Source organism: Procambarus clarkii, chromosome 40, assembly GCF_040958095.1.
Source record: "Procambarus clarkii isolate CNS0578487 chromosome 40, FALCON_Pclarkii_2.0, whole genome shotgun sequence".
Lineage (NCBI taxonomy): Eukaryota > Metazoa > Arthropoda > Malacostraca > Decapoda > Cambaridae > Procambarus > Procambarus clarkii.
Window position 1 is genome coordinate 18,613,039 of NC_091189.1, and position 27,733 is coordinate 18,640,771.

General features: G+C 44.8%; 2 protein-coding genes across 10 annotated transcripts in view; one reads left to right on the plus strand and one right to left on the minus strand.

Annotated features, from left to right (window-relative positions):
* Nucleotides 1-459: 459 nt before the first annotated feature.
* Nucleotides 460-25,550, plus strand: LOC123757967 (protein AMN1 homolog). Of its 5 annotated transcripts, none has more exons than XM_069338799.1 (10): nucleotides 460-692; nucleotides 4,611-4,716; nucleotides 7,863-8,014; nucleotides 12,473-12,592; nucleotides 13,878-14,089; nucleotides 18,480-18,648; nucleotides 19,658-19,746; nucleotides 20,496-20,605; nucleotides 21,137-21,244; nucleotides 25,047-25,550. In XM_069338799.1, the coding sequence occupies exons 2-7, from the start codon at nucleotides 4,691-4,693 to the stop codon at nucleotides 19,726-19,728; spliced, it is 750 nt and encodes a 249-aa protein (XP_069194900.1). In that variant the 5' UTR covers nucleotides 460-692; nucleotides 4,611-4,690; the 3' UTR covers nucleotides 19,729-19,746; nucleotides 20,496-20,605; nucleotides 21,137-21,244; nucleotides 25,047-25,550. The 5 variants fall into 5 exon arrangements, with proteins under 5 accessions (XP_069194900.1, XP_069194897.1, XP_069194899.1 ...); XM_069338797.1 differs by having other exon boundaries at nucleotides 466-692; nucleotides 19,658-19,733; XM_069338796.1 differs by lacking the exon at nucleotides 21,137-21,244.
* The window catches only part of LOC123757966 (uncharacterized), a 35,379-nt gene continuing 32,838 nt past the window's right edge, over nucleotides 25,193-27,733 (minus strand). For all 5 annotated transcript variants that reach the window (XM_045741972.2, XM_045741969.2, XM_045741971.2 and 2 more), the window contains exon 8: nucleotides 25,193-25,831. In XM_045741972.2, the coding sequence (XP_045597928.2) occupies nucleotides 25,628-25,831 (204 nt within the window). In that variant the 3' untranslated portion in view covers nucleotides 25,193-25,627. The remainder of the gene's footprint in view (nucleotides 25,832-27,733) is intronic.

The window sequence follows — 27,733 nt, forward strand, 5'->3', positions numbered from 1 at the left end:
ATTATACCTTATTAGAGAGGAAAGATATTCATATTTTAAACAAGATTTCTAGGCCGACGCGCTCCCTATCGATGGCAATTATACGACCTTTCGAAGATCAATGCTAATATAATCTAGTTACTGTAATAACCCGGGTTCTGGTTTCGGGGGGGGGGATTAGTTTTTGTTGCTACGTAGGCATATGGCTTAACCTGAACTTGTATTTTAACTGACTCGTCCCATGAATTTGTATGTAAATGGCGCAGCGGTTAACTGCTGTCAGCAGTTCCAGCTGGGATCTGACGTGAGAGTTCACGTTTTCCCCCTCAACGTCTTTTGGGGGTCTTGGGATAACCCCTATTTAATGCACGTGGCTCTCACGAGGAACTTATCACTAAAGATAAATAACCTGGAATTAAAAACAAAAATATGTATAAATTATTACATATCAGCCTAGCTTAATAATTGATAATGTGGATACTGAGTCTGTAAATAATGTACAGTACTTGGTTAAGCCAAGAAGCCGCGGCGCGCGTGTCGAACGCTCCGCTCCGCCACTCAATACATAACAAACACTAGACTACTGCTGCTGCTGCTGCTTTCTGCTGCTGCTGCTGCTGCTGCTGTCTCCTACCTCCTGTTGTGTCAGCAGACCGCAGTCCTCACCTCTGCTCTCCTGCTTTCTTAACATGCTAGCTGTAAGGCAAATATAAGTAAGTTGCACTTAAGCTAGATTTGTTGTTGTGGCTCTTGATCTGCCGGGTATGGCACAGTGGTGTGCCCAGAGTGACACTGGTCTGCCTAGGGTGGCACAGTGGTCTGCCCAGTGTGGCACAGTGGTGTGGCACAGTAGTGTGGCCAGTGTGCCACAGTGGTGTGGCCAGTGTGCCACAGTGGTGTGGCCAGTGTGCCACAGTGGTGTGGCCAGTGTGCCACAGTGGTGTGGCCAGTGTGCCACAGTGGTGTGGCCAGTGTGCCACAGTGGTGTGGCCAGTGTGCCACAGTGGTGTGGCCAGTGTGCCACAGTGGTGTGGCCAGTGTGCCACAGTGGTGTGGCCAGAGTGGCATAGTGGTGTGCCCAGTGTGGCACAGTGGTGTACCCAATGTGGCATAGTGGTCTACCCAATGTGGCACAGTGGTGTACCCAATGTGGCACAGTGGTGTACCCAATGTGGCACAGTGGTGTACCCAGTGTGGCACAGTGGTCTGCCTAGTGTGACACTGGTCTGCCTGGTGTGGCACAGTGGTGTGGCACAGTGGTGTGGCCAGTGAGGCACAGTGGTGTACCCAGTGTGGCACAGTGGTGTACCCAGTGTGGCACAGTGGTGTACCCAGTGTGGCACAGTGGTGTACCCAGTGTGGCACAGTGGTGTACCCAGCATGGCACAGTGGTGTGCCCAGCGTGGCACAGTGGTGTGCCCAGCGTGGCACAGTGGTGTGCCCAGCGTGGCACAGTGGTGTGCCCAGCGTGGCACAGTGGTGTGCCCAGTGTGGCACAGTGGTGTGCTCAGTGTGGCACAGTGGTGTGCCCAGTGTGGCACAGTGGTGTGCTCAGTGTGGCACAGTGGTGTGCCCAGTGTGGCACAGTGGCGTGCCCAGTGTGGCACAGTGGCGTGCCCAGTGTGGCACAGTGGCGTGCCCAGCGTGGCACAGTGGCGTGCCCAGGGTGTGTGGCACAAGTGGTGTGCCCAGGGTGTGGCACAGTGGCGCGCCCAGGGTGTGTGGCACAGTGGCGCACCCAGGGGGTGTGGCACAGTGGCGTGCCCAGGGTGTGTGGCACAGTGGCGCGCCCAGGGTGTGTGGCACCGTGGCGCGCCCAGGGTGTGTGGCACCGTGGCGCGCCCAGGGTGTGTGGCACCGTGGCGCGCCCAGGGTGTGTGGCACCGTGGCGCGCCCAGGGTGTGTGGCACAGTGGCACGCCCAGGGTGTGTGACACAGTGGCACGCCCAGGGTGTGTGACACAGTGGTGCGCCCAGGGTGTGTGGCACAGTGGCGTGCCCAGGGTGTGTGGCACAGTGGCGGGCCCAGGGTGTGTGGCACAGTGGCGGGCCCAGGGTGTGTGGCACAGTGGCGCGCCCAGGGTGTGTGGCACAGTGGCGCGCCCAGGGTGTGTGGCACAGTGGCGCGCCCAGGGTGTGTGGCACAGTGGCGCGCCCAGGGTGTGTGGCACAGTGGCGCGCCCAGGGTGTGTGGCACAGTGGCGCGCCCAGGGTGTGTGGCACAGTGGCGCGCCCAGGGTGTGTGGCACAGTGGCGCGCCCAGGGTGTGTGGCACAGTGGCGCGCCCAGGGTGTGTGGCACAGTGGCGCGCCCAGGGTGTGTGGCACAGTGGCGCGCCCAGGGTGTGTGGCACAGTGGCGCGCCCAGGGTGTGTGGCACAGTGGCGCGCCCAGGGTGTGTGGCACAGTGGCGCGCCCAGGGTGTGTGGCACAGTGGCGCGCCCAGGGTGTGTGGCACAGTGGCGCGCCCAGGGTGTGTGGCACAGTGGCGCGCCCAGGGTGTGTGGCACAGTGGCGCGCCCAGGGTGTGTGGCACAGTGGCGCGCCCAGGGTGTGTGGCACAGTGGCGCGCCCAGGGTGTGTGGCACAGTGGCGCGCCCAGGGTGTGTGGCACAGTGGCGCGCCCAGGGTGTGTGGCACAGTGGCGCGCCCAGGGTGTGTGGCACAGTGGCGCGCCCAGGGTGTGTGGCACAGTGGCGCGCCCAGGGTGTGTGGCACAGTGGCGCGCCCAGGGTGTGTGGCACAGTGGCGCGCCCAGGGTGTGTGGCACAGTGGCGCGCCCAGGGTGTGTGGCACAGTGGCGCGCCCTGGGTGTGTGGCACAGTGGCGCGCCCTGGGTGTGTGGCACAGTGGCGCGCCCTGGGTGTGTGGCACAGTGGCGCGCCCAGGGTGTGTGGCACAGTGGCGCGCCCAGGGTCTGTGGCACAGTGGCGGGCCCAGGGTGTGTGGCACAGTGGCGGGCCCAGGGTGTGTGGCACAGTGGCGGGCCCAGGGTGTGTGGCACAGGGGCGGGCCCAGGGTGTGTGGCACAGGGGCGGGCCCTGGGTGTGTGGCACAGTGGCGGGCCCAGGGTGTGTGGCACAGGGGCGGGCCCATGGTGTGTGGCACAGTGGCGGGCCCAGGGTGTGTGGCACAGTGGCGGGCCCAGGGTGTGTGGCACAGGGGCGGGCCCAGGGTGTGTGGCACAGTGGCGGGCCCAGGGTGTGTGGCACAGTGACGAGCCCAGGGTGTGTGGCACAGTGGCGGGCCCAGGGTGTGTGGCACAGTTGCAGGCCCAGGGTGTGTGGCACAGTGGCGGGTCCAGTGTGTGTGGTACAGACGTCTGATGTGCTTCTGGTCTGTACAGTGGAGTTCAGAGATCTATTTTGGCACAGTAGTCTGCATAGTGTGGCACAGTGGTCTGTTGTGGCTGTGGCCTGCAGTGAGGTACAGAGGTCTATTGTGGCACAGTGGTCTGTTGTGGCTGTGGCCTGCAGTGAGGTACAGAGGTCTATTGTGGCACAGTGGTCTGTTGTGGCTGTGGCCTGCAGTGAGGTACAGAGGTCTATTGTGGCACAGTGGTCTGTTGTGGCTGTGGCCTGCAGTGAGGTACAGAGGTATATTGTGGCACAGTGGTCTGTTGTGGCTGTGGCCTGCAGTGAGGTACAGAGGTATATTGTGGCACAGTGGTCTGTTGTGGCTGTGGCCTGCAGTGAGGTACAGAGGTATATTGTGGCACAGTGGTCTATTGTGGCTGTGGTCTGCAGTGAGGTACAGAGGTATATTGTGGCACAGTGGTCTGTTGTGGCTGTGGTCTGCAGTGGCTATGGTCTGCAGTGAGGTACATAGGTATATTGTGGCACAGTGGTCTGCAGTGAGGTACAGATCTTACTCCATCTATGTTTGTATATACTAATATACTAAGTATCTGAACTGCCTGGTCTGTGAAAGTTACTTCATGGATGCAGTAAAATGGATCCTGTAACTGTAAGAATTGACCTATGAAGAGAGAGATTAGATATCACAAAGCTGCCCAACTTGGAAGATAGCACAAAGCATGGGGGCATGATCATGTACAAAATAATGAGGGGTTGAGAAAGATGATCATTAAGACTTTATTGCCTGCTCTAAATAGACTGAGGGGACAGTGATATATAGGATCAAGAAATATTGGTGTACAGTATATAGAATACTACTATTCTTCAGCAATAGAATACCTGTAATTGGGGTGATGGAACAACCTATAGGAAATATCTGCATGTGCCTAATGCTGTATACATAGCTAGTTTTAAGATTACATTTGATAAAATTCATGAAGAAAATTGGATACCATGAGCATACTGCAGTGCTCTTTCTGTATTTACAGATAGGTAAATACAATTCACACACACATACAAAATTATGATGGGCATTTTTGAAACCAGCAAATTAGGAAACAGAACTGTCAAAAAATCTCTATATCAAACTGAGTGGTAAACAGATGGAATAAATTAACTGTGTTTAGTATGGGCCAACACCATTGGAAGCTTCAAAAGTTTACTTGACAAAGATTTGGGGGAAAACAAGACATCTTAAGCTTAGCTCTCATTTAGTAATTAGGCAGTTACACATACATTAACAATGCATTTTTTTAATTCAATACTCTTATTTACAGAGGATGTGGGCTAGGTTTGGAGCCTACTCTACTATTCTGAAGTAAACTCGGTATTCAGAGCCACTGAACCTGTCCCCATTATGCAACCTCAAACACTTCAAGAAATGTGAGTACACTATTTTATATACAGTAGCATTGTTGTTTAAAGAAATTTAACAATACTGTACAGGTAATTATTACTTTCCTATATTTTAACACTATAAACCCAGCCTATTATTCCTGTGCTGCTTACCAAAATTTCTTTGCATGCATTTCATTATTACTCAACCATGAATTATTTTATATAAAAATAAACTTTCTTTTTTCCCCCCATTGGACTACAATGGAGCAAGAATATTAACTACAACGATCACTTTTGCTTATATAAAAAGTAGATTTTTTAATAAATCTAAAAATTTAAAATGTGATTATTAAAAGAAATTTTTCTAATTCATCTTCAGTATTTAGATGCCTTTCTGGGAGGGATTCTCCAGTAGCTCCTGAAGATGAAGCCTTGGCTAATGCACCAGGTCACTGAAACCCATTCTCACAGATGATGCAAAGTTAATGAGGAGGGTAAGCACTGATGAGCACTGTAGGGTGCTGCGAGCAGCCCTTAACAAACTTCAGGAGTGGGCAAATAAATGGGAGTGCTGAAATTCAATCCAAATAAGTGCAAAGTATTGAAAATGGGTAAGGGATATAAGATTTAGGAGGATGGCAATTATGAGAAACAATAAGAGAAAAAGACTCTGGAGTAGACATAATCCAACACTAACATCAGAAACTCGTGTGAACAGGATGACATCAATAACATATGGGAAGTTAGCATAAGGAGGCTTTCAATTATATAAACACTGCTTATCTAAGACCATTACATGAGTATGTAGCTCTAGCATTGGAACCCACACCTGGTGAGCATAAACAGAAACCTGAGAAATTCAATGGTTTCCAACTAGATTAGTACCAGTATTGAGAGGCCTCACAGATAAGGCCTCTCATAGGTGAGTACATTAGAGGAGAGAAGAAACAGTAGTAGGAATAAACCCCAGATACTGGCCTTTTTTTCCAGTACAGTATCTGAGTTTTTGGCCAAAAACAAAAAAAAATTTTTTTGGCCAAAGGAAGTGGAGCCATCCTCCTCCCCATTTTAACCCTGCCTAAGCACTATTCTTGTGTGTATCTGCTATATTTGAGAAGGTATTTATAGGCAAAGCTTCGTTTATAAATAATGTCTGCACTTTGCCTTTCTCTACACTGCATTGTGTTATTCAATCCCTTTTGTGGGCTCTGATAACTTTCTACTGGATTACTTCCTGTTTGTATGTCAATAACTAATCTGTATATACAGTGGCACCTCAGAAATGTGTACTTCCCTCCTAATAGATACCTCTAAACAACAGGCCAAATTTGGCCATCAGATCTTCCCTCAAAGTTTCAAGTTAAAAAAAAAAATCAGGATTCTAGAAGAGGCTCCAGTAAAATCCACATCATTAGGCAAGGAAATTATTATAACAAGTTCCTACGATTTGTTGTAAAAAATATTTAGCTAAATAAAGAGTTTTGAGTGTGGAAGCTAAAGTCAGGGGTTTGGTTCATTTGGTGTCATTGTCCTACTTTTTGAAAAAAACACACAAAAACTGAAGAGGCTGCTGCATCCTGAGAAATATGCTGGCAATAAGGAAGAAATCTCTCTGTATGGTTCTTCTGGTAATTGTTCAGTACTATGATAAGATAAAAGTTTAATTTTGCTCATTGAAATTTTTCTACAGAGCTTGGGAAATATTAAGGTGTGAATGGTGACTCCCTTAAGACTTTAATATGGCTCCAGTCACGTTTATAATGAATTTTGTAGATGGACGTAACATTAGGAGAAACAGTTGGAATCTTGGAAAAGCCATTGATTATATTTATACATCAAGTTCATGGCTGGGGCATGGAAATAAGCTACAAGTAGTGAAACGTCTTTACACACAGGTTCTTCTGGTAGTTGTCCAACATATCAGAAGTCGAAATTAAAATTTTGCTCAGAGAAATTTGCCTAGAGAGCGTGGGAAATATGGGTTATGAATGGTAACTTTTAACATGGGTCTGATCATGTATTTAATGGTAAAATTTTGAGAAATATTTGGTGCCTTGGGGAAAGCCATAGAGCATATTTAACCCTTAAACAGCTAACTGTTAATTAGCTGACATCCCCAGTGTGCCCAAGAAAATGTTCTGAAAAATTATTTTTTCTTATGACATTGTTAATTAGCCTTCAGGAAGCACAAAAATCCAAATAAAAAGTCTCTAACTCTTGTGGTTTAGCTGTAGTGGTCTGGAGAAGTGGCATATTTTTAGGTAAAATGAATTGAGGTGCCGCATAGGAATAACTTTGTTGATTTATTTTCATTCTCACTTTATTTAATTTCATGCTAACAGGTAGTATTTGTATGTTAAAGGTACTGTCTATTATGTATAACTTTGAAAATATAAGTATGTATGGATATACGAGTTCAGTATAGATATACTGACACCCACATACTTATTCATAATAATATATGTATGTATATGTGTGTGTGTGTGTATATATATATAATATATATAATATAATATATTGTATAATATATATTTTATAAGCCTAAATCTTAAAATTGCATTTAGCACACATTTTGCCTTAAATATATACATGGTAATCACTCATTTGCTGTTGCTAAAAGTTTAGTGTCTCCTCTATGGCTGCCCTAAACGAACGTTTAAGGCTGTGTTCCCCACTGTATTCCTGCTGGATGGTGATGTTGCCAAGGAATGGTCATCATTTTTTTACTAAGGCCCTAGAAGGAAAGTGAGGGACTCGGGATTTTTTTTCAAGATGGGGATGGTTACTGGTGATCTGAGGAAGCAAATGTGAGCTGTATGTATGTGCAGGACTATTTTAAATATGCAAATCATATATACAGTACTGTGTATGATTTGCATCATTTCGTGACAGTTACTCCCTACATGTATGTTTTGCTCAGTTTAAGGGATAAAACAAAATTCTATGGTTTGTATTCATTTTGAGTTTTACTGGACTGAAAATGAAAAGATATAAAAAGTTTGGTTATAAATTGCCCAAATTGGGCAGATTTCTGGAAATCCGGATGTCATGCACATCAGGATTGGGTCCAGAACAATACAACCCACATTTTAGAGGCGTGTCTGTAGTGTCGAGTTTATCTCATATAGAACATAGTAAACATGTTATATACTGATAAAGTATTTAGTTTATTGTGTAATTTCTTTCTACAGATGTTTGGATGAAGCATGTTTGATCCCAACAGAATCCTACTCGAGGCTGCCATGGACCTTAAAAGACCAACTAATAAAGAAATTAACCAGAAGAGGAAAATGTAATGATTCCATTTTTTCATGGCTGCTTCATTCTCGTGTGACTGAGCTTGGTAAGAGGAAATCCATTATATAATATGCATTTGATTTTTAGTTAACCCCTAAACTGCTCACATCAGAGGATGATTTTGCCCAGTGCTCATATTGCTTTGAAATGATTTTGAACAGCTTGGATGAGCCTCAATGTAACCCAAATCCAGCTTCTTCTGAGTATGTTCTTGTTCAGTTTAAATTGTCCACTATTGAAACAAAATGTCGGTGTTTATGTGAATTTGTGTAGATCTGGATTTATATGAATTTAGGCTGTAGTTGGGTTTACAATTCAGATGCAAGTTTTGGGGTGGGCAAACATGAGTCTACCAAGTGGCTAGTGTTGATGGAAGCTGTGGAGGAGTGTACTGTTAATGTGATCTTCATAATCATTTTAAGGATTTGCCTCAAAAGAAAGGCCATAAATTTATAAATTTGATTCCAAAGTGTTCACAATGATTGCTCTATTGCATATACAGTATAAAAAAAATGAAGAATGTTTTAATAAATGTATTTTCTGTGGGGAGCCCCTTCGGCTCCCTGGAGTTATAGGGCTAATATGCATTATATTATTAGTCTAGGGCATTAGTCAGTGGAGTTCAGTCTACCAGGGATCACAAAACCTAGCCCCCTCAGAGAAGCACAAGGAGCAATGACCTTTGGAAAACCCCCCTGTGGTTGTGGGCATTCCTTATCGGTCATAGACTTGGATTAGGCACCCATGAAGGTAGGCATAACGAAACACTCCCCCACTTGGTAAGAAAAGTGCAACTGAGGTCCGAACAGGGAGGCAGAACTCCCCCAATTCTCAAGGAAACAAGCCAACATCATACACTGCCACCATGCCACTTGTCAGTGCAGCCCTCCCCTTCCTGGGAGGGGGAGGGGAAACTCTGGCCTCAATTTCTTAGCAGTGTTTTACCTTAGTGGTGTTTCCTGCTGTGTTGTGGTGGTGGTGGCCAGGTGTAACATCAGTTTACTGGGGGCCACATTATCTTAGGGCTGACTTCCCTAAGCATCCTATTGTACTACCCCTGAGTGCCTTGCTGGGTTTTCTTCTATAGTGCCTTTGGGACTCCACTTCCATAGGGGTTCTTACTGCTCGGCATTTACTCCGCCTTTGGGGCCAGCTGGGGATTTGTGGCCGTTGTTGGGCCTTGGGTAGGAAGTGGTGGTGTTGCTGGTTGGGCACAAGGTGTTGTGCAGCTTGACTACCTACGCAGCGGCCGTGTTTCAGTTTTCTCCGGGGACTTTGTACTTTTGTGCTTTTTGGGGGGAGGGAGCCCCTTTGGCTCCCTAGAGCTATCCAGGCTGATATGTATATTATTAGACTTTGGCATCAGTTAGTGTGAATGGAGTTCTAGACCTACCGGGGACCACAAGCCAGAACCTGGCCCCATCAGAGAGTCACGAGGAACAATTGTCTATAGAAGTGCACATGTGTTTGAAGCATTCTATATCTGCCATCGACCGGGCTGGGCACACAGAAAGGTAAGTGCCTCAAAACAAACTCCTATTCTGGTTAAAACTACTACTGAAAGCTAACGAGTGGACAGAACTCCCCAATTAAAAAACGAGCATGACATCACTCTTGCCACCCCACTTGTCTGCGCTGCTACCCCCTTCCCAGGAGGGGGAAGGGGAAGCCCCAGACCCCTCGCGCCAGCTATCCACCTGTCAGTTCTCGACTGATGTGATGAGGCTCCAGCTTCTGATTCTCTCTGTGTTGTGCTGTGGTTTTTGTCCAGTACTGCTCTTATGGTGGCATGTGAGCTGGGAGTAATATTTACAGGTACTCTGGCTGCATGTGCTTAGTGTTCCCTTCCCTGAGTGCCCTGTAAGTACTGCCCTTGGGGGCTTGGGGTTATCTTCCACATGTCACCTTTGGGTCTACTTCTGTTGGTCTTTTGCTGCTTAGTAATTGATCGCCCTAGGAGTGTTGTGGGGTTTCCTCCTCCCTTGTTTACCTTGGGGTAAATGGTAGTTTTTGCACTGGTAGGGGCATGGGGTCCTGCGCATGCGCAGCTAGTTTTCACCTATTACAGCGGCCAGCTCTGTTCCTTCTGGGTACATTGTCCTCTTACGGGGTTTTTCTTTTCATTTTTGTTTGTGCCTCATGGGGGGTTTGCTTTTGTTCCCCTGCCTCCTGTTATATTAGGGGTCTTGACCTCCTGTGTTTGGTGGTACCCCCTGCTTGGCCCCGTGAGTGGACACGTCCCCGGGGTTCAGTTTTTAGCAGTTTGATTGATAGACTTGGGCGCCGGTTAGCAGTACTCTGCCTGGGTACCCTTAGCGATAACAGTCTAAGGGCCCTGGGAAATCCCGCGGGGGTGCAAGGGGTCCAATGGATGCAACCCCTGGGTCCCCTCTCGCCTTGTGCGAATTTGAGGGTTGCTCTGTCCCCCTTGTCTCAGGGCGACGCTCATTGTTTTTGGCCTCTGTCGGCTGCCTGTTGGGTTGGTGATACCTTCGACCCAGAGTCCTGCAAACAATGTTACTTGTTTGTGACTCCATTCACCCAATCCACTGTTGATATTATCCGGGTGCATGCGACTCAGGCTTTACATGCTAGGTTTAAGTTGCTGCAATGTGCTAGGTTGATTGCTACCCCGGATACCCCAAGGCTGCCCCGCTTTGCTTACAGGGACCCGGACTTGGGGGTGTTGGTCGCTTCAGCCTTGGTTCGGTCTGCACTCTCGTTCTTCCCCTGCTGTGGTTCATTCTGGTTTCCCCCCATTCCCCTTATTTCCGGCTTCGGAGTGTCTAAGGGTTTGGGGTTGGTGCGGGGTTTAGAGTATTCTGAGACTCGGGCAGTTTCGGGGGATGCCCCTTCCGGGGTGGCAATGGGGGCATTCAAGTCGATTCCTCCAGCCATTGCGTATGGGTCTGACCAGTCCTTCATTAGTGTTTTTATGACTGCCCCGGGTTTTTCTTTTGAAGCCGGGGGGCTTTGGAGGACGATTCGGCCTCGGGTCCTGGTGTGGAGGTTCCCGGAGTTGGGGGAGGCGCATTGAAAAACTTCAAGCAGATATTAATAAAGTTTTTGACTGGGCAACAGAAAATAACATGATGTTTAACAGTGATAAATTCAAGGTACTCAGGTACGGTAAAAATGAGGACCTTAAACATAATACAGGGTACAAAACACAATCAGATGTGCCCATAGTAGGAAAACAGCATGTAAAGGATTTGGAAATAATGATGTCTGACGACCTAAAGTTTAGGGAGCATAACCAAGCAAGTATTGCGTCAGCCAGAAAAATGATCGGATGGATTATGAGAACTTTCAAATCCAGGGATCCCATCACAATGGTTGTACTCTTCAAGTCACTTGTGTTGTTCCATCTTGAGTACTGCTCAGTACTCACTTCCCCCTTCAGAGCAGGAGAGATTGCTGAAATAGAGGGAATACAGAGAACATATACGGTATGCATAGACGCGACAAAGCACCTAAATTATTGGGATCGTCTCAAAGCCCTCCAAATGTACTCGCTAGAAAGAAGACGAGAGAGATATAAAATAATATACATGTGGAAGATACTGAAGGGCCAAGTACCAAATCTACACAGTAAAATAACAACGTACTGGTGTGAACGAAATGGAAGAAAATGCAGAATAGAACCAGTGAAGAGCAGGGGTGCCATAGGCACAGAGAACACTGTATAAACATCAGAGGTCCGCGGTTGTTCAACACCCTCCCAGCGAGCATAAGAAATATTGCCGGAACAACCGTGGACATCTTCAAGAGAAAACTAGATTGTTTCCTCCAAGGAGTGCTGGACCAACCGGGCTGTGGTGGATATTTGGGCTCTGCTCCTTGTGCCTCTGTGAGGTGGGGGAGGCGGGGGCAGGTTCTAGCTCTGGTTTCTAGTTGACCAAACACAACTCCAGAGACATGTGACCCAGTAGTGGGGGAGACATCTTGGTGAGATAGCTTCAGGGAGCCACCAGGGGCTCTACTAGAAATTGTCTTTTCATTACATTCAATGCTGATTATTATTTAAGTGACAATACACACAAAGCACTTAACACATTGGTATATGAAGCAGTGAGGTTCTAATTCCAGGTGAGGCTGTAAGGAGTGCAGAAGATATGTATAATGAATGGGATATCTTTTTGAATACAGACTATTTGCAATCTTTTGTATTTCTATTTCTGCCAGGCCGATGCCCCCCCCTCCTCTCTCCATGAAAGCAAGAAATGGGGTAATAATAATGCAGACGAGGAGTCGCAATAATGTGGCTGAAATATGTTGACCAAACCACACACTAGAAAGTGAAGGGACGACGACATTTCGGTCTGTCCTGGACCATTCTCAAATCGATTGTGATTCACAATTGACTTGAGAATGGTCCAGGACGGACCAAAACGTCGTTGTCCCTTCACTTTCTAGTGTGTGGTTTGGTCAACAAAATAATAATAATGATGATGATGATTAAAAGATAAAATAAAAAATCTACAGTGTCTGACTCTGTTTTCAGATCTACATGATTGCATAATATCTGATGCTGCACTAGACAGTCTTGAGGTGGCTAAGAGTTTGAAGGTTTTGCATTTGCCTGAGCCTCCTGTTGTTGATAATAATAATTTTTCAGAAAACTGTAAGTATCACATAGTACAGTATTACTAACTCATTGTGTTGTTCTCTAATGTTCTGTCCAGTTGTATGGTATGCTTAAATAATAGATTACATCTTAACTATTGTTTTAGAAGGGCAGTCATAAGTAGCTTCCTGAGCTCCCCTGGTGTTTGCTAAGGTTGCTCTGCTAAGTGCGAACACTTAGAGCACATTATTATGTACGTAGAGCATAATAATGTGCAATAGAGCACATTATTATGCTCTGAATTTACAGCTAAGTGATTTTAATTATCCCAGTAACAGGTGTTATGCAAGGGGACCTTTACTTTATTTTGATGTTTTCTGGGGGGAGTCTTGTCGGCTCCCGGAGATATCCAGGCTGATATGTAACTATTAGCTTTCTGGCATCAGTCAAAGTGCATAGAGTTCATGCCTACTGGGGATCACAAGCCACAACCTGGCCCTCTCAGAGAGGCAATGAGGAGCAATGGCCTATAGAAACCCCCATGTGGTTGGAAGCATTTTATGTTTGCCATCGACTGAGTCTGGCACCCAGAAAGGTAGGCACACCAATCAAACCCCTATTCTGGTGAGAAGATTGCTACCGAAACCGCCCAATTGCTTGGGCAGTTTCGGGGGTGTCCTTTTCCAGGGTGGCGGCAGAGGCATTTGAGCCTGTTTCTCCTGCCAATGCGTATGGGTCTGACCACTGGCCCCCCTTCCTTAGTTTTTTCGGCTGCCCCGGCTTTTTCTTGTGAGGGTCGGGCTTTGGGGGAACGGCTTGGCTCTGTGTCCTTGGAATGAGGTTCCCGGGGCGAGGGAGAAGTTGACTTGGGGGCCTTGGGCCCTGCCTGGACCTGGACCTTGGGGCGGGGCCTGATGTAACAAGGAGAGGGGTTCTTCTTCACCTCACTTCGTGCCGCAGACGGCGGCGCGGCAACGTGATGACGTCTTATGCTAGTTTGCTAGTTTTTATTTGGGGAGTTCTGTCCACTCGTTTGGCTTTCGGTAGCAATAGTTTCACCAGAATAGGAGTTTGTTTTGGGACACATCTGGGTGTCAGACCCGGTCGATGGCAGACATAGAATGCTCGCAACCACACGGGGGTTTCTATAGGCCATTGCTCCTAACGCCTCTCTGATAGGGCCAGGTTCTGGCTCGTGGTCCCCGGTAGGCAAGAACTCCATGCACATAGACTGATGCCAGAAAATTATACATATCCATTCAGGCTGGACAGCTCCGGGGAGTCTCTGGGACTCGACCAGAAAATGGCGTTTCATTACATTCAACACTGTTTTTTTTTTCAGCACTTATTCGACTTGGGGAAGGAAAGCCAAAGCTAAGAGTAGTGGCTCTCAATGGCCTTTCTGGAGTGACTGATCGTGTCATTGGATCATTGGTGGGAGGCTGTCCTCAGCTGCAGGAGTTACATATCTCATCAACAACTATCACAAACCATGCTCTCACTGCTCTTGCAACTTTAACGCAACTAGTCAGCTTAAATATTGGTAAAACACAGGTATTTACTAATATTGAATGTTTGATTGAAAAAAGTACAGCATAGATATATGTGTACCATACAGGTGCCCACAGTTAGCTTAGGTACCATATATATATACTTGCGTGTTTGTCTAGTCTTTCAGATACTGTAGTCTTTAGGGCTGAAACTTAGGAATAGGGGTTGACAATTACTTGTACAGTATAGTACTTTTGAAAGTTGAAATCCATGAATAGCTCTTTTACATACTTTAAACTACTATATAAATATTTCATACTACACTGCTCTCCTGTTAAGGTAAGTCACAAATATTTTTATATGCATTATAGTGAATGTAGGTGAATTGAATAATTTTTTTAATGGAGGTTGGAGGGGTTGCCTGGGGTCAGACAGGTTGAACGAAAACCTTTATGGAATGAAATGGCCTTTCTCCATAGTTCGTACCAGCTTTAGTATTCTACATCTATATGAATGTTAACTAAGACCCATGAGAAATTTTCTGCTATCGCTTTCACTTGCTTACTATGTAATGAGGTTATCTTGTACTAATGGCCTGCAATTATGGATGGACGGTAGAGCGATGGTCTTGCTTCATGCAGGTCAATGTTTAATCCCCGATCTTCCAAGTGGTTGGGAACCATTCCTTCCCTCCATCCCATCTCAAATCCTTATCCTGACCCCTTCCAAGTGCTATATAGTCGTAATGACTTGGCGCTTTCCCCTGATGACTCCCTCCCTCCCTCGCACACAACAGTCCGTCAGTGTGTAAATATTTTTAGACAACATTACCAGATAGAATAGCGACAAAGGAGTAGGTTCCAATACACTTCCTATGAATTGTTCCAGAGATAGGCTTACAAGTTGTACATATTACATTTTAGGCCTATATACTGTACTCAATCAGTTTTTTGGGGAGTCCCTCTGTGCTCACCTGAGCTAGCTATCTGGATAGCCCTACACATATCATGTCACACTAGACCCATGCAAGTCATAGACTTGTCCCTAAGACCAGAAACAAAATCTAGTCCTTTACAATAGAAGCAAAGATAGCAGGGGATATTAGATCATAACCCATATGAAAAAACACCAAAAAGGTAGATTACACCAAAACTGCCTTAATTTCTTTAATTTCTTTTGGGATGTTCCAAAGTTCTGCCTATGTTTCTCGAATGACCCCTCAGGATGTTTCATGGGCTGCTTTCTTTGTTGGTTCAGTGCCCTTAGTACCTTGTTCTGGGGTTCTGTTTGTTTTCATTCATTTTGTTTTTTTTAGTGTTTCTGGGGGAGTCCCTTCTGCTTCCCGGAGCTAACTGGGCTGATATGAATGTATTAGACCTTGGCATCAGTCAAGCGAATGGAGTTTTTATGCCTACCGAGAACCACAAGCCAGAACCTGGCCCCCTCAGACACACATGAGGAGCAATGATCTATAGAAACCCCCGTGTGGTTGGAAGCATTCTGTCTCTGCCATCGACTGGGTCAGGCATCCAGAAAGGTAAGCGCCCCAAAAAAACTTTTTTTTTTTACCCCTTTATACAGCTCATTTATTATACATTAACAAATTTCATTTACACTTTCTATAAGAGATCCATAGGCACTGGTTCTCCAATTTATTTCCTTTTCTTAAGGATGGTCCTTCAAATTTATTATTAAATTTACTTATTAGGCGCCTTTCCCGCTATATTCGAGGCGTCTCCCACTATTCGCCATGGGGGTCGACACCTTCAGGCAGGACTGGGTGAGGTGGAGTTACCTATACAGTACCTCTTTCCCCCGGTTCAGCTGTTACACCAGGTCCTGGCTCGCTTGGCAACCCGTTCTCGCAAATTTAATAAGTCAATATTGACTTATTAAATATGTGCATAGGTGACATACTTAACATAATAGATACCCTTAAAAAGATTCATAGAAAACACCGACCTTACCTAACCTTGTTAGTATCTTAAGATAAGCATCTTATTGCTTCGTAATTACAATTATTACCTAACCTATAATAGGTATAGGTTAAGTAATAATTGTAATTACGAAGCAATAAGATGCTTATCTTAAGATACTAACAAGGTTAGGTAAGGTCGGTGTTTTCTATGAATCTTTTTAAGGGTATCTATTATGTTTAGTATATCACCTATGCACGTAGTTAATAAGTCAATATTGACTTTACGAATTTGCGAGAACGGGTTGCGCTTGGAGACTTACCAGAGCAGAGTTGTCCTTCTGGCTCCTTGGTGGCCGTCCCAGCCTTGGTTTCAGGTGCTGCTTACTCGGTGTCTGAACCCTTGGGTCTTCCCGCGGCTCTGCCTCTTTCAGCAGATCGGTCCAGCCCGGTTCAAAGCTGGTTCGTTCTTTTCTTAGTCTTTGCATCTAGTTTCTGACTTGAGAATTTATCATCACTTATATGGGGCGCAGGTGGCTTTATTGTTGGTCTCCCACCTGCTTGCTGCGTCTCGGCGGCAGTATGAAATTTCCTGCCAGTCCCAGTTTTTCTTATCACTGCGTGGGTGTACTTCAGTCTCTGATAGGGTTGTCCTGTCCTTCCTTTCGTAGTTGTTCCAGGTCCGTCATCTTATGCTGAATACTGTCACCTCTTATCGTGCGCCGCTGATGGAGCTGCTCCAGCTTGCGTTTGGTATTGATGTTACATCTGCCCCATTCCACAAGCTGTCTTGTGCATTGTTTCACCTCCGGCCTGCTCATGCACTGTTTGAGTCGGCCTGGTCTTTGGACTGGGTGCTCTCTCTTCTCTATTCTCCTCTCCTTGGTTTGTAGTGGCCCATTCGGTTCAGGATTGTTTTTCTAAGGCTCTTTTTCCTGTTGACATTGGCCTCTGGGGAGGTCGGGTCGGGGAACTTTATGCTCTCCTCCGGCGCAGGGGTTTCTGCTCTTTCGGTCCTGGTGGTAGGTTTGTTTGTTTGTACCCGTCTCCGTTTTTTCTGGCGAAGAATGAGACTGCTGCTTTCCGGAGGGGTCCTTGAGTTGATGCTTGGTTGGTCAGGCTGGGGGTGCATCATGTGTTGTGTCCGGTTGCGGCTCTCTGCTGTTATGTGCATGCCATGGCTTCGGTGGCCGAAGATGCACTTTGGGTTGACCCGGTTTCCCTCCTTCCCTGTTCCCGGGCTTGGGTCTCCTAGGTCGTCCACAGGGTTATTAAGTCTAGCCAACCTGCGGTCTATCCTCATGCCCACGACATTTGTAAGTTTGCTGCTTTGGCAGCAAACTTACAACTTACATGTTGTCTTTCGCAACATGTCTTGGGTTGTCATTCCGACACAGGGTTTTTGGTGGTCAAATAGGGTCCTGGCCGCTCGCTACCTTGTTACTGTCCCTGGACCTGGTAGGGCCAGCATTGCATTGGGTCGGCAGTTGCAGCCAATTGTCTTAATTTCGTGTAAGGATTGAGGGCTGACTGCCTCTCGGGTATGGCCCTCTTGTTTTGTCTTTGGGTAAGTACCAAAGCAGGGGCCTGACAGCTGAGTGGACAGTGCTTCGGATTTGTAGTCCTGAGGTTCCAAGTTCGATCCCCAGTGGAGGCAGAAACAAATGGGCAGAGTTTCTTTCACCCTGATGCCCCTGTTACCCAGCAGTAAATAGGTACCTGGGAGTCAGACAGCTGCTACAGGCTGCTTCCTGGAGGTGTGTAACAAAAAGGAGACCTGGTCGAGGACTGGGCCGCAGGGCTGCTAAGCCCTGAAATCTTCTCAAGATAATCTTAAGAGTAGCTCTGGGGAGCCAAAAAGGCTCCCCCTGCTGAAAACCAGTGTTGAATGTAATAAAACAGCAGTTTCCGAGTGAGACCCGGAGGCTCCATGGCATCTCTCCCTGCCTCTGGTTGGCATTTTTTTTGTGGTTTTGACATCCAACCTCAGAACTGTAGGGTGGATAGCCGGCGCGGGGGTCTGGGGCTCCCCTTCCTCCTCCAGGGGCGGTGGGTTGCACAGACAGCGGTGCAGTGATGTCATGCACGTTTGCTCATTTTCATTTCTGGACTTGTGTCCACTAGTTTGGCTTTCAGTAGCAATATTTTAACCAGAATAGGGGTTTGTTTTGGGGCGTTTACCTTTCTGGGTGCCTGACCAGGTTGAGGGCAAACATAGAATGCTTCCAACCACACGGGGGGTTTCTATAGGCCATTGCTCCTTATGCCTCTCTGAGGGGGCCAGGTTGTGGCTTGTGGTCCCCGGTAGGCCTGAGGGACTCCATGCGCATTGACTGATGCCAGGGTCTAATACAGCTGTACATTCATATCAGCCCGGTTAGCTACGGGGAGCCTCCGGGTTTCACCCAGAAACTGGCTCCTCATTACATTCTACCCTGATTTTTGGCTTCATTATGAAGAAATAGTAGAGTATCAACTACATGAATATTTCCTTGCACTAATTATTTATCAGTTTTATTAATTTGGGTTTCTTTTTAGATTAGTGACTTGGGGATTCAGCAGTTAGTCAGCGGAGGAGTTGGTCATAGTCTGCGAGAACTGCGTATTGATGGGTGTGCACGTCTCACTGATGATAGTATTGAATCAATTTGTCACTGTTGTACTCATCTTAATATTCTGTGTTTCCATCATTGCCCAAGATTATCAGGTGAGTCAATTCTACAGTTTTCATTTACAGTATTTCCTGTACCTGTTTAAGGTACTTTTAAGGACATAAGGACACCTTGTGTCCTTAAATGTGTACCATCCAATTTTCATAAAATCATTTTACTTTTTATTGAACAGTGAAGCCAGAATCACTTGTCAAAGTGTTATACAAAACCACTCCATCCCAAATTCTTCACAGGTTTAAACAAACCCTTCTCTATCTTATAGTTATATGTATATTTGAGTGAAAGAAATAAAAAGGCTTTGAGTATAGATAAAACATTAATTTCTGAGTAGACCACTCTGATGCTTTCTTAGGCAACTCCCTGCTCTCTAAAGAACAGGATCACACACAAACAGGAAAATTTGACACATACTTTCTGGTTCATTGGGTACTAAGCACACAGCTACTTCCCAGCCATAATAAAACACCTGCTTGAACATTATTACAAAGTACTGTATTATATTCATGCCACTTCCAAATCACAAAAATGTACCGTAATAAGCTGATGACATAGATGAGGATAAACATTACCTTTCATTTCTTCACATGAACATGTGAGGGTGCTGCAAGTGTTGCAGAATGTTTGGAAGGTGTCATCATTAGTGAATGTGGCCTAAAATGTTTGTAAAAAAAAAAAAAATGAAGTTAACAAATTCCTTGTTGTAGTGAAGTTTTATATTAACCCCTGCACTGTGCACCTGTTTTTGGCAAAAATTTCATGTTGCAGCTGTTAAGGTCATATTTTTCTTTATAAATGAACCTTTATAAATGTTCAGCTAATGTTAATGTCAAATGGTTTCCAAACTCAATCATTTTCATTTCAAATCACAGATTGATGAAAACATTAGAAAACTTTAAAATATGGCCTAATTAAAATAAAATCGCACAACCCTCAGAGTGCCTTAAGATGCTTTGCGCAGTGCAGTGGATAAATACCCACCTAACTGATGATGAATTTTCAGATACCGAATTGTGTATGTTACTGTACTTGCATGTCTCTTTCCAGATCGTTCCCGAGAACTAGTGGATGAATACAAGGCATGGAGGATGAAGCAACTTACATGGACTGTGTACTGATTTATGTAATGTTGACAAGTAATGGATTTAGTTATATCTAGCTGTTAATCTTGCAATCTATCTATTCTGTCAGTTAAGTTCAATTTTCTTAAATTTCTATAAATACAGTGAAGGTTTATAACTACAGTAGTACAGTACTTCATTATTTTATGACATGGCTTCAGTGACTTAGGTCTGTGCTTGCTTACAAGCAGTTTATTATAAGCTTGTCACAAGATAGCTGGCTTGTGACTCCTTCCTGAATTGTCTGAAATGTTAATTTTCATAATAATGAATAGTGTCTGTAATTTAATATAATGTATTTTAAACAAAATACTTCATATGTATTCTTTACATATAATACAATTAAAGTTTCCCAAAACACATTTTATAACTACAGTATTGGCAAAGTATGTTACAGTACTATTTAAAATGAATTTCTCATTTATATACCTCATTCTTAGTTAAATAGGTGCTAATTATTAATAAATTATAATTTGCAATAATTATAATTAAATTTGTATTTCTAAATGATGTGGGTGGTTACTATCATGTTCAAGATTTTAAGAACTATCCATATCTGAAAGCAATTAGAAATTCATAACTACCAAAGAAAAATTACATCTGAATATGTGTTATAGTCCCCTTTATCAGGTGTAAACTTTTTTAAGCTGAAAAGAAAGAATGGAAACTACAGAATCATTTTCAGCATGTGCATGCTCAATAGGTTTGCCAAATTCATTTCGTTCTTCCTGTAAAGATTATTGTAAAATTTTCACTTGCAATAGATTTAAGAAAAAGATGTACGAGCTCAAGATCAGTTCTGGTGGTGTTAAAATAAGAGAGCAGAAGCTACTGAAGGACATGTATCAGAAACATGTAGGATCTTTACTTACATGTAAGTACTGTATTTGCAGACCTAGATATTATTTTAGAAAAGTAAATTTAATTATTTATATGCTCATCAACTTTACTTTCTGTTGCCTGATCTATATGTAAGCATTAATACTCATATTGCTTTTCAGTTCAAGATTAAGATACATTACAAATGTTTTGCTAGTATATTTCAGGCAGCAGAGTGTGACTTATTGAATTTTACATGGAGAGAAACTTGTATCAGTACAATACTTGATTTCTTGCACTTTTAAATATTGGCAAACCAACTCGTGTAGACTCGCACTCATGTTTCGTCTTGTATTAATGTCTTTCTATACTTCCATTTATTTTGAGTTTGGATTGGTAGGTCCTTGATGACCTCCATAACAATGAAATTTCCCCATTACCTTGTCCCAAAGTCTTTTTTTTTTACTATACTTCTCCATTTTCCTATGGCATTTTGACAGAGCAGACTTAGAACTTTTTACATCCTTCACCTCTGTTCACTGCGTGTCACATTTTCCTGTTCCTCGATCTCTTTCTTATCTTTCAGATAACCTTCCTTAATGCTGCCCTATGATCCATCCCACATTATGCCTCCGGCAGCTCCGAGGGAGTGCTTTTCTTAGTCGAGTTCAAATTGTTCCCCATGCTCTCCTATGTAAGTTCACAGCCTGGAAGAAGTACAAACTCTGGTGTATAACAGACTTCTTCATTTTATTTAAGAAAGCCATTGCTGTGACTCACTGGGTTCTGAATGTGAGCTATGTGGGCTAAGAGTTGGAGGTCTTATTTCCAATATCATTGTTAACATATGTATCCCTGTATCTAGATGAAGATTTGCATGATTGCAAGATAAAATTCATTAGTGATGTAGCACTTGTCCTTCATTTTCATAATTCAATTATTGCTAACCAGGAGTTGTCATGAATGAGCACAGTTCTCAATTCTTAGCCATCAGCATCAGTTCTTGCCTACGTCATTATTTCCTTCAACCCATCCTCTCAAAGTGATAGAATATATCACTTAATGCTACTATTAGTGGCATGTACAAAATTTGGATTGTTGTACTCTGAAAAAGTTCATTTTGTACTACAGTATTGAAATACTGAAGGGCATACCAAAAAGTGGAACAGGGTAAGTATAAACCTAGGTTTAAGTAGGCAATTCTAGGTCTATAAAACATTCTTATGCCTAATTTAGTACATATATGTATAATACTCTACTAGGTTTAGCAGAAAATAGATTTGGTTGTTGCTTTCTTTCTCAGGCCTTCTACAAAATAAAGAAGTGCGAAACATGGATCTTTTTTTGAGTGCCTCATTAGAGGCGAAGGAGTCTGGGAATACTAGAACAACCCAGGCCAAGAGGAAAATCACCAGAATGGTAGAGTGCCACAAAGCAAGGAACTACATGGTGAAACATTGACGACTATGTGTTGTACACACTCGTTAGCCCAGCCCATCCTCTAAACAAAGACCCAAAGTCCATTCCATCCACCCGCCAAATCCATGCATTCCTGTTTGTGAATGAAAAATAGTTTACATACAACTGATGACGTTCGGACACTTCCAAACAAGTGCTTCACTGACAAATTTTGTTCGAACCACAATGCTGTAAATGCTTCACCAGCGTACTACAAATACAAGTAATCGCCAAGAGATCCTAAACACGTAACCTAACCAAACCAGTGCCTAAATATGTACAATATGGTAATGTGAAATAATATAAATTTATATTTGAAAAAATTCCTGTTTTGAATGAACAGCATGTTAAAATTTATGAATGCGTCTTTGGGGTCAACCGCTGGATGGAATCGACTTGGTTTGAGGACGGGTTGCGTTAGCCAGCCACAAATTACATCCCCTGTCACCAGATGACAGCACCAGCAACCCAGGGCTCCAGCCAATGTGCCACTTCAGTCAAAACCTTGTGCAACCTTAATTGGAACTCCTCATGCCTCTAAACCTTTCCTGGTTTCAAATCAACTATTCTTTTGGCCTCTGCCTAGCAGGGGCCTGTGTTTGTGTTCCAATCTTATTTTGCTTCACATGCATGGTTGTAGTCTAGCTTTTGTTTAATCCTTCATTCCTTTTTTCCTTCTACTGCTTGTGACTGGACCTACTTCTCTAGTCGCTGGCATTGCCACTGCCCGGTTAGGGTTCCATTTCTTGGGAGGTTCAGGTGTCTGCTTGAGGCTGCCTCCTCCTGGAGGGGTTTCACCCTGAGTATTATAAGGGCTTCAGCTCCTCTGCAGGGGCTGGCCAACATCTATCGAACATGGAGGTGTGGTCGAGTTAATTCCTGCTATGTGGTGGGTGTCTGGTTTGTACCTGGTTCCTGTGTCAGACTTGCTGGACCTGCGATACATCCTCAACCTGTTGAATTTGAATCATTTAATTCCTTTTACAACTTTCTGCATGACCACCATGACTTTCTGCTCAGGTCAACCGGGTGTTGCAGGCAGAATCCTGGATGGTGCCCCTGGACCTGTGTGACACCAGGAAACAAGCTTTTACAGGACTTTATTTTTGTTGGCCCTTGCCTCTGGTTATCGGGTTGGGGAGCTTCACGCTCTCCTTAAGCAGGATTTTTGTTCTTTTGATTATGGGGTTATATTCTTCATTTACAGCCTTCTCATCTTCTGGCAAATAATGAGATGGCTGGTTTTTAGGGGTATCCTTTGATGATTGATGCTTTGTTGGTTCAACTGGGGGTACATCATTTGATGCGACTGTTTACTGTTACTTCTGTGACATCCCCTGTACACTACAGGGGAACATCCCATGTAGTGTACAGGGGATGTTCTCTTTGGGGATCAAGTGTCCCTGGTCCCTTATTCCAGGACCCATTTGTCTCGGATCATCCTTGGTGTCATTGAGTTTATCCAGCCTGTAGTCTACTGTTGGCACATGTTTGTACATGTACATGCTCTGTCCACAGTGTTTTCAAATATGTCCTGAGCTGATGTTCAGGTTTGAGAGCAGTCCAGTGAGATACTAGCAACTTGGTACCTGGAGAATATGCCTTATCTGTGCTGGGCTTGTGACTTTGAAATGGGCAACTCATTGCTGATTTCCCCTATTATGAGGGGTCACACTTCTCTGGCACTGGTGAATTCTCCCATTATGATTTTGTTTTCCATGGTGACATAGCAAGGAGCCACCATAGAGCCCTCTCAGAAAACTAGTGTTGAATGTAATGAAATGCCTCTTCAGATGGATTCTTGGGGGCTCCCTGGACCTTCTCTTCCCATTTTCAAGGGCTTTGGTGTTCCATCTTCCTGGCACAATGACAGATGTGATAGCTGAAGAGATAGAGTAGCTAGGTGCTCAGCCACCTGGCGATGTGCTGCTGTTTATTAGCAAGTGAGCAGCTTATGACCTGGTGAATTGTTTCAGGATCTTGTTTTTTTTGTTGTGTTGTCCTTGCTGTTCTTTGTAATGCCTTGTTTTACAGTTTTGCTGCCTTTTCTTGGTGTGAGTGATCTCGTATCCTCAGCTCCCTGTGCCAGGTTTGGGCTTCTTGTTCCTGGTAGTCTTATAATGACTCACAAGGGTCTGATGTGAATTGAATTGGGTAGATGTATCCAGGCTGCTAGCAACAGGGAACCTATAAGGATCCCTTCCACAACAGAAAGTGTTTCATTACACTTAAGTTTTTTTTTCTCTCCATTTTTGTAACTAGTTCCTGTGTGGGAAATACAATGGTACATTTCCAGGTACAGGTACTAGTAGTATCTTGATCATTTTCCATGGGTTTCTGTTGTCTTGCCTTTCCCAGCTTTTGCACAGGGGTAGGCTTACTTTAATTCCTGCAGCGAGGTCAGGTCCTCGACTCATTACTGGGTCGTGCCTCATTGGCGTTTTGGGTCTGGTTTTTCTTGGTCAAAGTTTGGGATCCCATTCTACTCCTCCCACTGTTTACAGGCTTTTCTATGTTTGGGGCTCTGTATCCCTCTGTAACTATCTGTTCCTGCCCTTCCCATCTTCCCGTGATGGTCAGGGCATCTTGTTAAGAGTGGTGTGTGAATGGTTAAGTTGGGTGCTTCCCCTGGATTACTGGAGCTGCCAACTGCTGGTGTGGGGTGTGTGAAGCTAGCTAGTAGTTGAACCTGGACAACAAGTGCATACATTGTTAAAATCAGGGTTGAAAATATTGTCCAAACAGTTTCTTATTTTGTTGTGTTCTACCTTTTTGGTAGGTTTCCCCATTGTTACTGTGGTGGTCTAGTACCCCACCCCGACTTTCACTGCCTCTATTGCGAGGCCCATATTTTAGAACTGGTCTATGGTAGGTGCTTGTGATTCAATAGAACCCAGTGTAGTACCTGGGTGTAGAGAACGTCAGATGGGTAACTCTGAAAGATACAGAGGAAACTTGCCAGAAAGAGGAATTTCATTATATTCAGTGCTGAACATTATTTATAGTTAATGTGTTTATTTTCTTCCTACCTCCTGCAGACTGAATAATACTGCAGCCGCTATACATCATTCCTACTCCAGATTAGCCCAATTAAGTAAACATGCAAACATGGCCCAACCAACTAATTTCATCTTTGTAAAAATAAATAATATAAGCCACATTAGATATATGTAAATAGAAACAATTGTAATATTTTATATTTTATTTTTAAAAACATTCACTCATATAATATTTTTTATTATTCACTCATTGTATTTGGTTACATTGTATATACAGTACAGTAAGTATATCACAGTAAGTTAAGTTTAAAAAAAAGGTATCTGCTGGAAATTTTACAAGAATATATGATGGAATTGAAGCCAAATACAGTAGTATTTTGCGGTGGAAATCCACTTCAAAGAATCGCATTCCATTCGAGTGGAAGTATTATAATACAGTTGTCATAAAAGCTATACTGCTTCTTTAAAAATGTTATCTCTATTGAAAAGTATTGTTTTCATTTTATACATTTGAAGAATAAAAGGACCCTTGGTGAATTTACAGTGGTGTTTCTATTAAACATTTACACTGCAGTATACCAATCGCATATAATTGTGCTATTGTGCTATACCTTCAACACTTATTTAATGCGTTCATCAGTGACCCATATTAGTTTGACGTCTAAATTTTGTTGACGTACTTGAGAAAGAAGTTCTTGATATTCCCCCATAGTGGCACCTGCCATGTGACAAAGGCGACCTATATGTCTCAAGGCATTGTCTTGAGTTAGCAGAAGACGTACTGTGTCCAAAGTCACTGTTGTTGAAACATTAAACCACATTTCCTGAAATAAATTTACACTGCAGTAATAGGTTTATGGATAAATATGAAAAGTAGTAAGTAATTATCAAAAGAAGGCACCAAGCTGGGGTGAGACTATGTAGCACCATCAAATGTACAGAATATTCAAAAGGCATTCTGGATAAACGTGGAAAGAGGCAATTTAAGGAACAGTTATTTTTTTTATACAGTGCTGTCTGTGCTTGGTAATCCAAATCACACGGGGTCCCTCCCCCCATTTGAGTTAACCTGATATTCGAGATTGCCGACTTATAGCAGGAATGTCCAGAAATTAACATGCAGTATTCAAGTCTCTTGTTCATTAAAAATCTTAGTAACCCAAATTTCCGTGGGGAGCTCCTTCGGCTCCCTGGAGCTATCAGGCTAATATGTGATATATTAGACTAGGGGCAATAGTAAATATTGTTCAGTCTACCTGGGACCACAAGCAAGAACCTGTCCCACCCCTCAGAGGCACAGCGAGCAATGGCCCCTGGAACCCCCCCCTCCCTCCCTGTAGTTGGGGGGCTTGCCTAATCTGCCATTGACTGGGGGGTTAGGCACCCAGAAAGGTAGGAATAACATGGTAAGAAAAATGTAACCAAAAACCGAACAGAGGCAAAACTCGCCCCAATTTCCAGGAAACAAGCAAACATCACACACCACCATTGCACCGATCAGTCCCGGGCCATTTGCGCCGGCTACCCAACAACCCCAGTTCATTGACTATTGCAATCGTCGACTTTGGCTGCAATTTCCAAGCCGTGTTTTGCCTTAGTGGTGTTCTCTGCAAAGTTGAGGTGCAGTGGCCAGGTGTAACTAAGTGTACCGGGGCTCGCTTAGTGTAACTTTCTCTGAGCGCCCTAAGAGTAATACTCCTGCGTGCCAGGGCTCTCTTCCCTGGTGCATTCGGGACGCCATTTCCATAGGGGTTTTTGCTGCTTGGCATTTACCCCGCCCTTGGGGCCAGCTGGGGTTTCGTAGTCCTTGGTTAGCCTTGGGTAGGGAGTGGTATTGTTGCTGGTTGGGGCATTAAGAAACAGCCGGTTCCTGTTTCGTTTGGGGACGTACTTTTGCGAGGTTTTCTTTTCTTTTTGTTATTTGCCTGGTAGGGGATCTGTCTTGCGTGGCTTTAGGTCTACTTCTATTGTGTTGGTGGACCTTCGCTAGGCCCCCGTGATTGTACACATCGCAGGGGTTTCAGTGTTTTGATCTCCCCCTTGTTAGCTTTGGGCCTCAACCGGTTAGTAACACCCTGCCCTAGCTTCTCATAGCAGTCAGCCCATGGGCCCTGGAAAACCCTGTCGGGCTCGGTGGTACTAGGTATGCGTCTTCAGAGTTCCAGCTCGTCTCGTGCGAGTTTGGAGGTTGCTGTGTGCCCTTGTTTCAGGGTGACAGTCACCGCTTGTGCCTCTGTAATGCCGCCTGTTGGGTCACCGACATCTTTGACCCAGAGTCTTGCAAGACGTGCCCTTTGCTTGTTCTCCAATTTACCCATTCTGATGACATTAATATTGAGGTACAGGCGGCATCTGCGTTGCATGCTAGGTTTAGGTTGCTGCAACGCATTAGGTTGGTTGCCTACCCGGATGCCCCAAGGCTGCCACGTTTTGGTTATAGGGACCCAGACCTGGGGGGCTCCCAAACGGCTGAGGGTTTCAGAGTTGGAGAGGGGTTTAGATGGTAATGAGACTCGGGCATCTTCGGGGGCTGCTTCATTCGGGTTGGGGACGGAGGCATTCAGAGCCAGTTCCTCCTGCCGAGGCTTCTGGGTCCCACCAGCAGGCCCCCCTTCTTTTCTGCCTTTCCCTTGGACTCTGCCTTTTCTTCAGGGGGTAGAGGGTGTGGAGAATGGCTCTGCCCCGGGTCCTGACTTGGGGGGATCCCGGTGCTGTAAAGGAGTTGA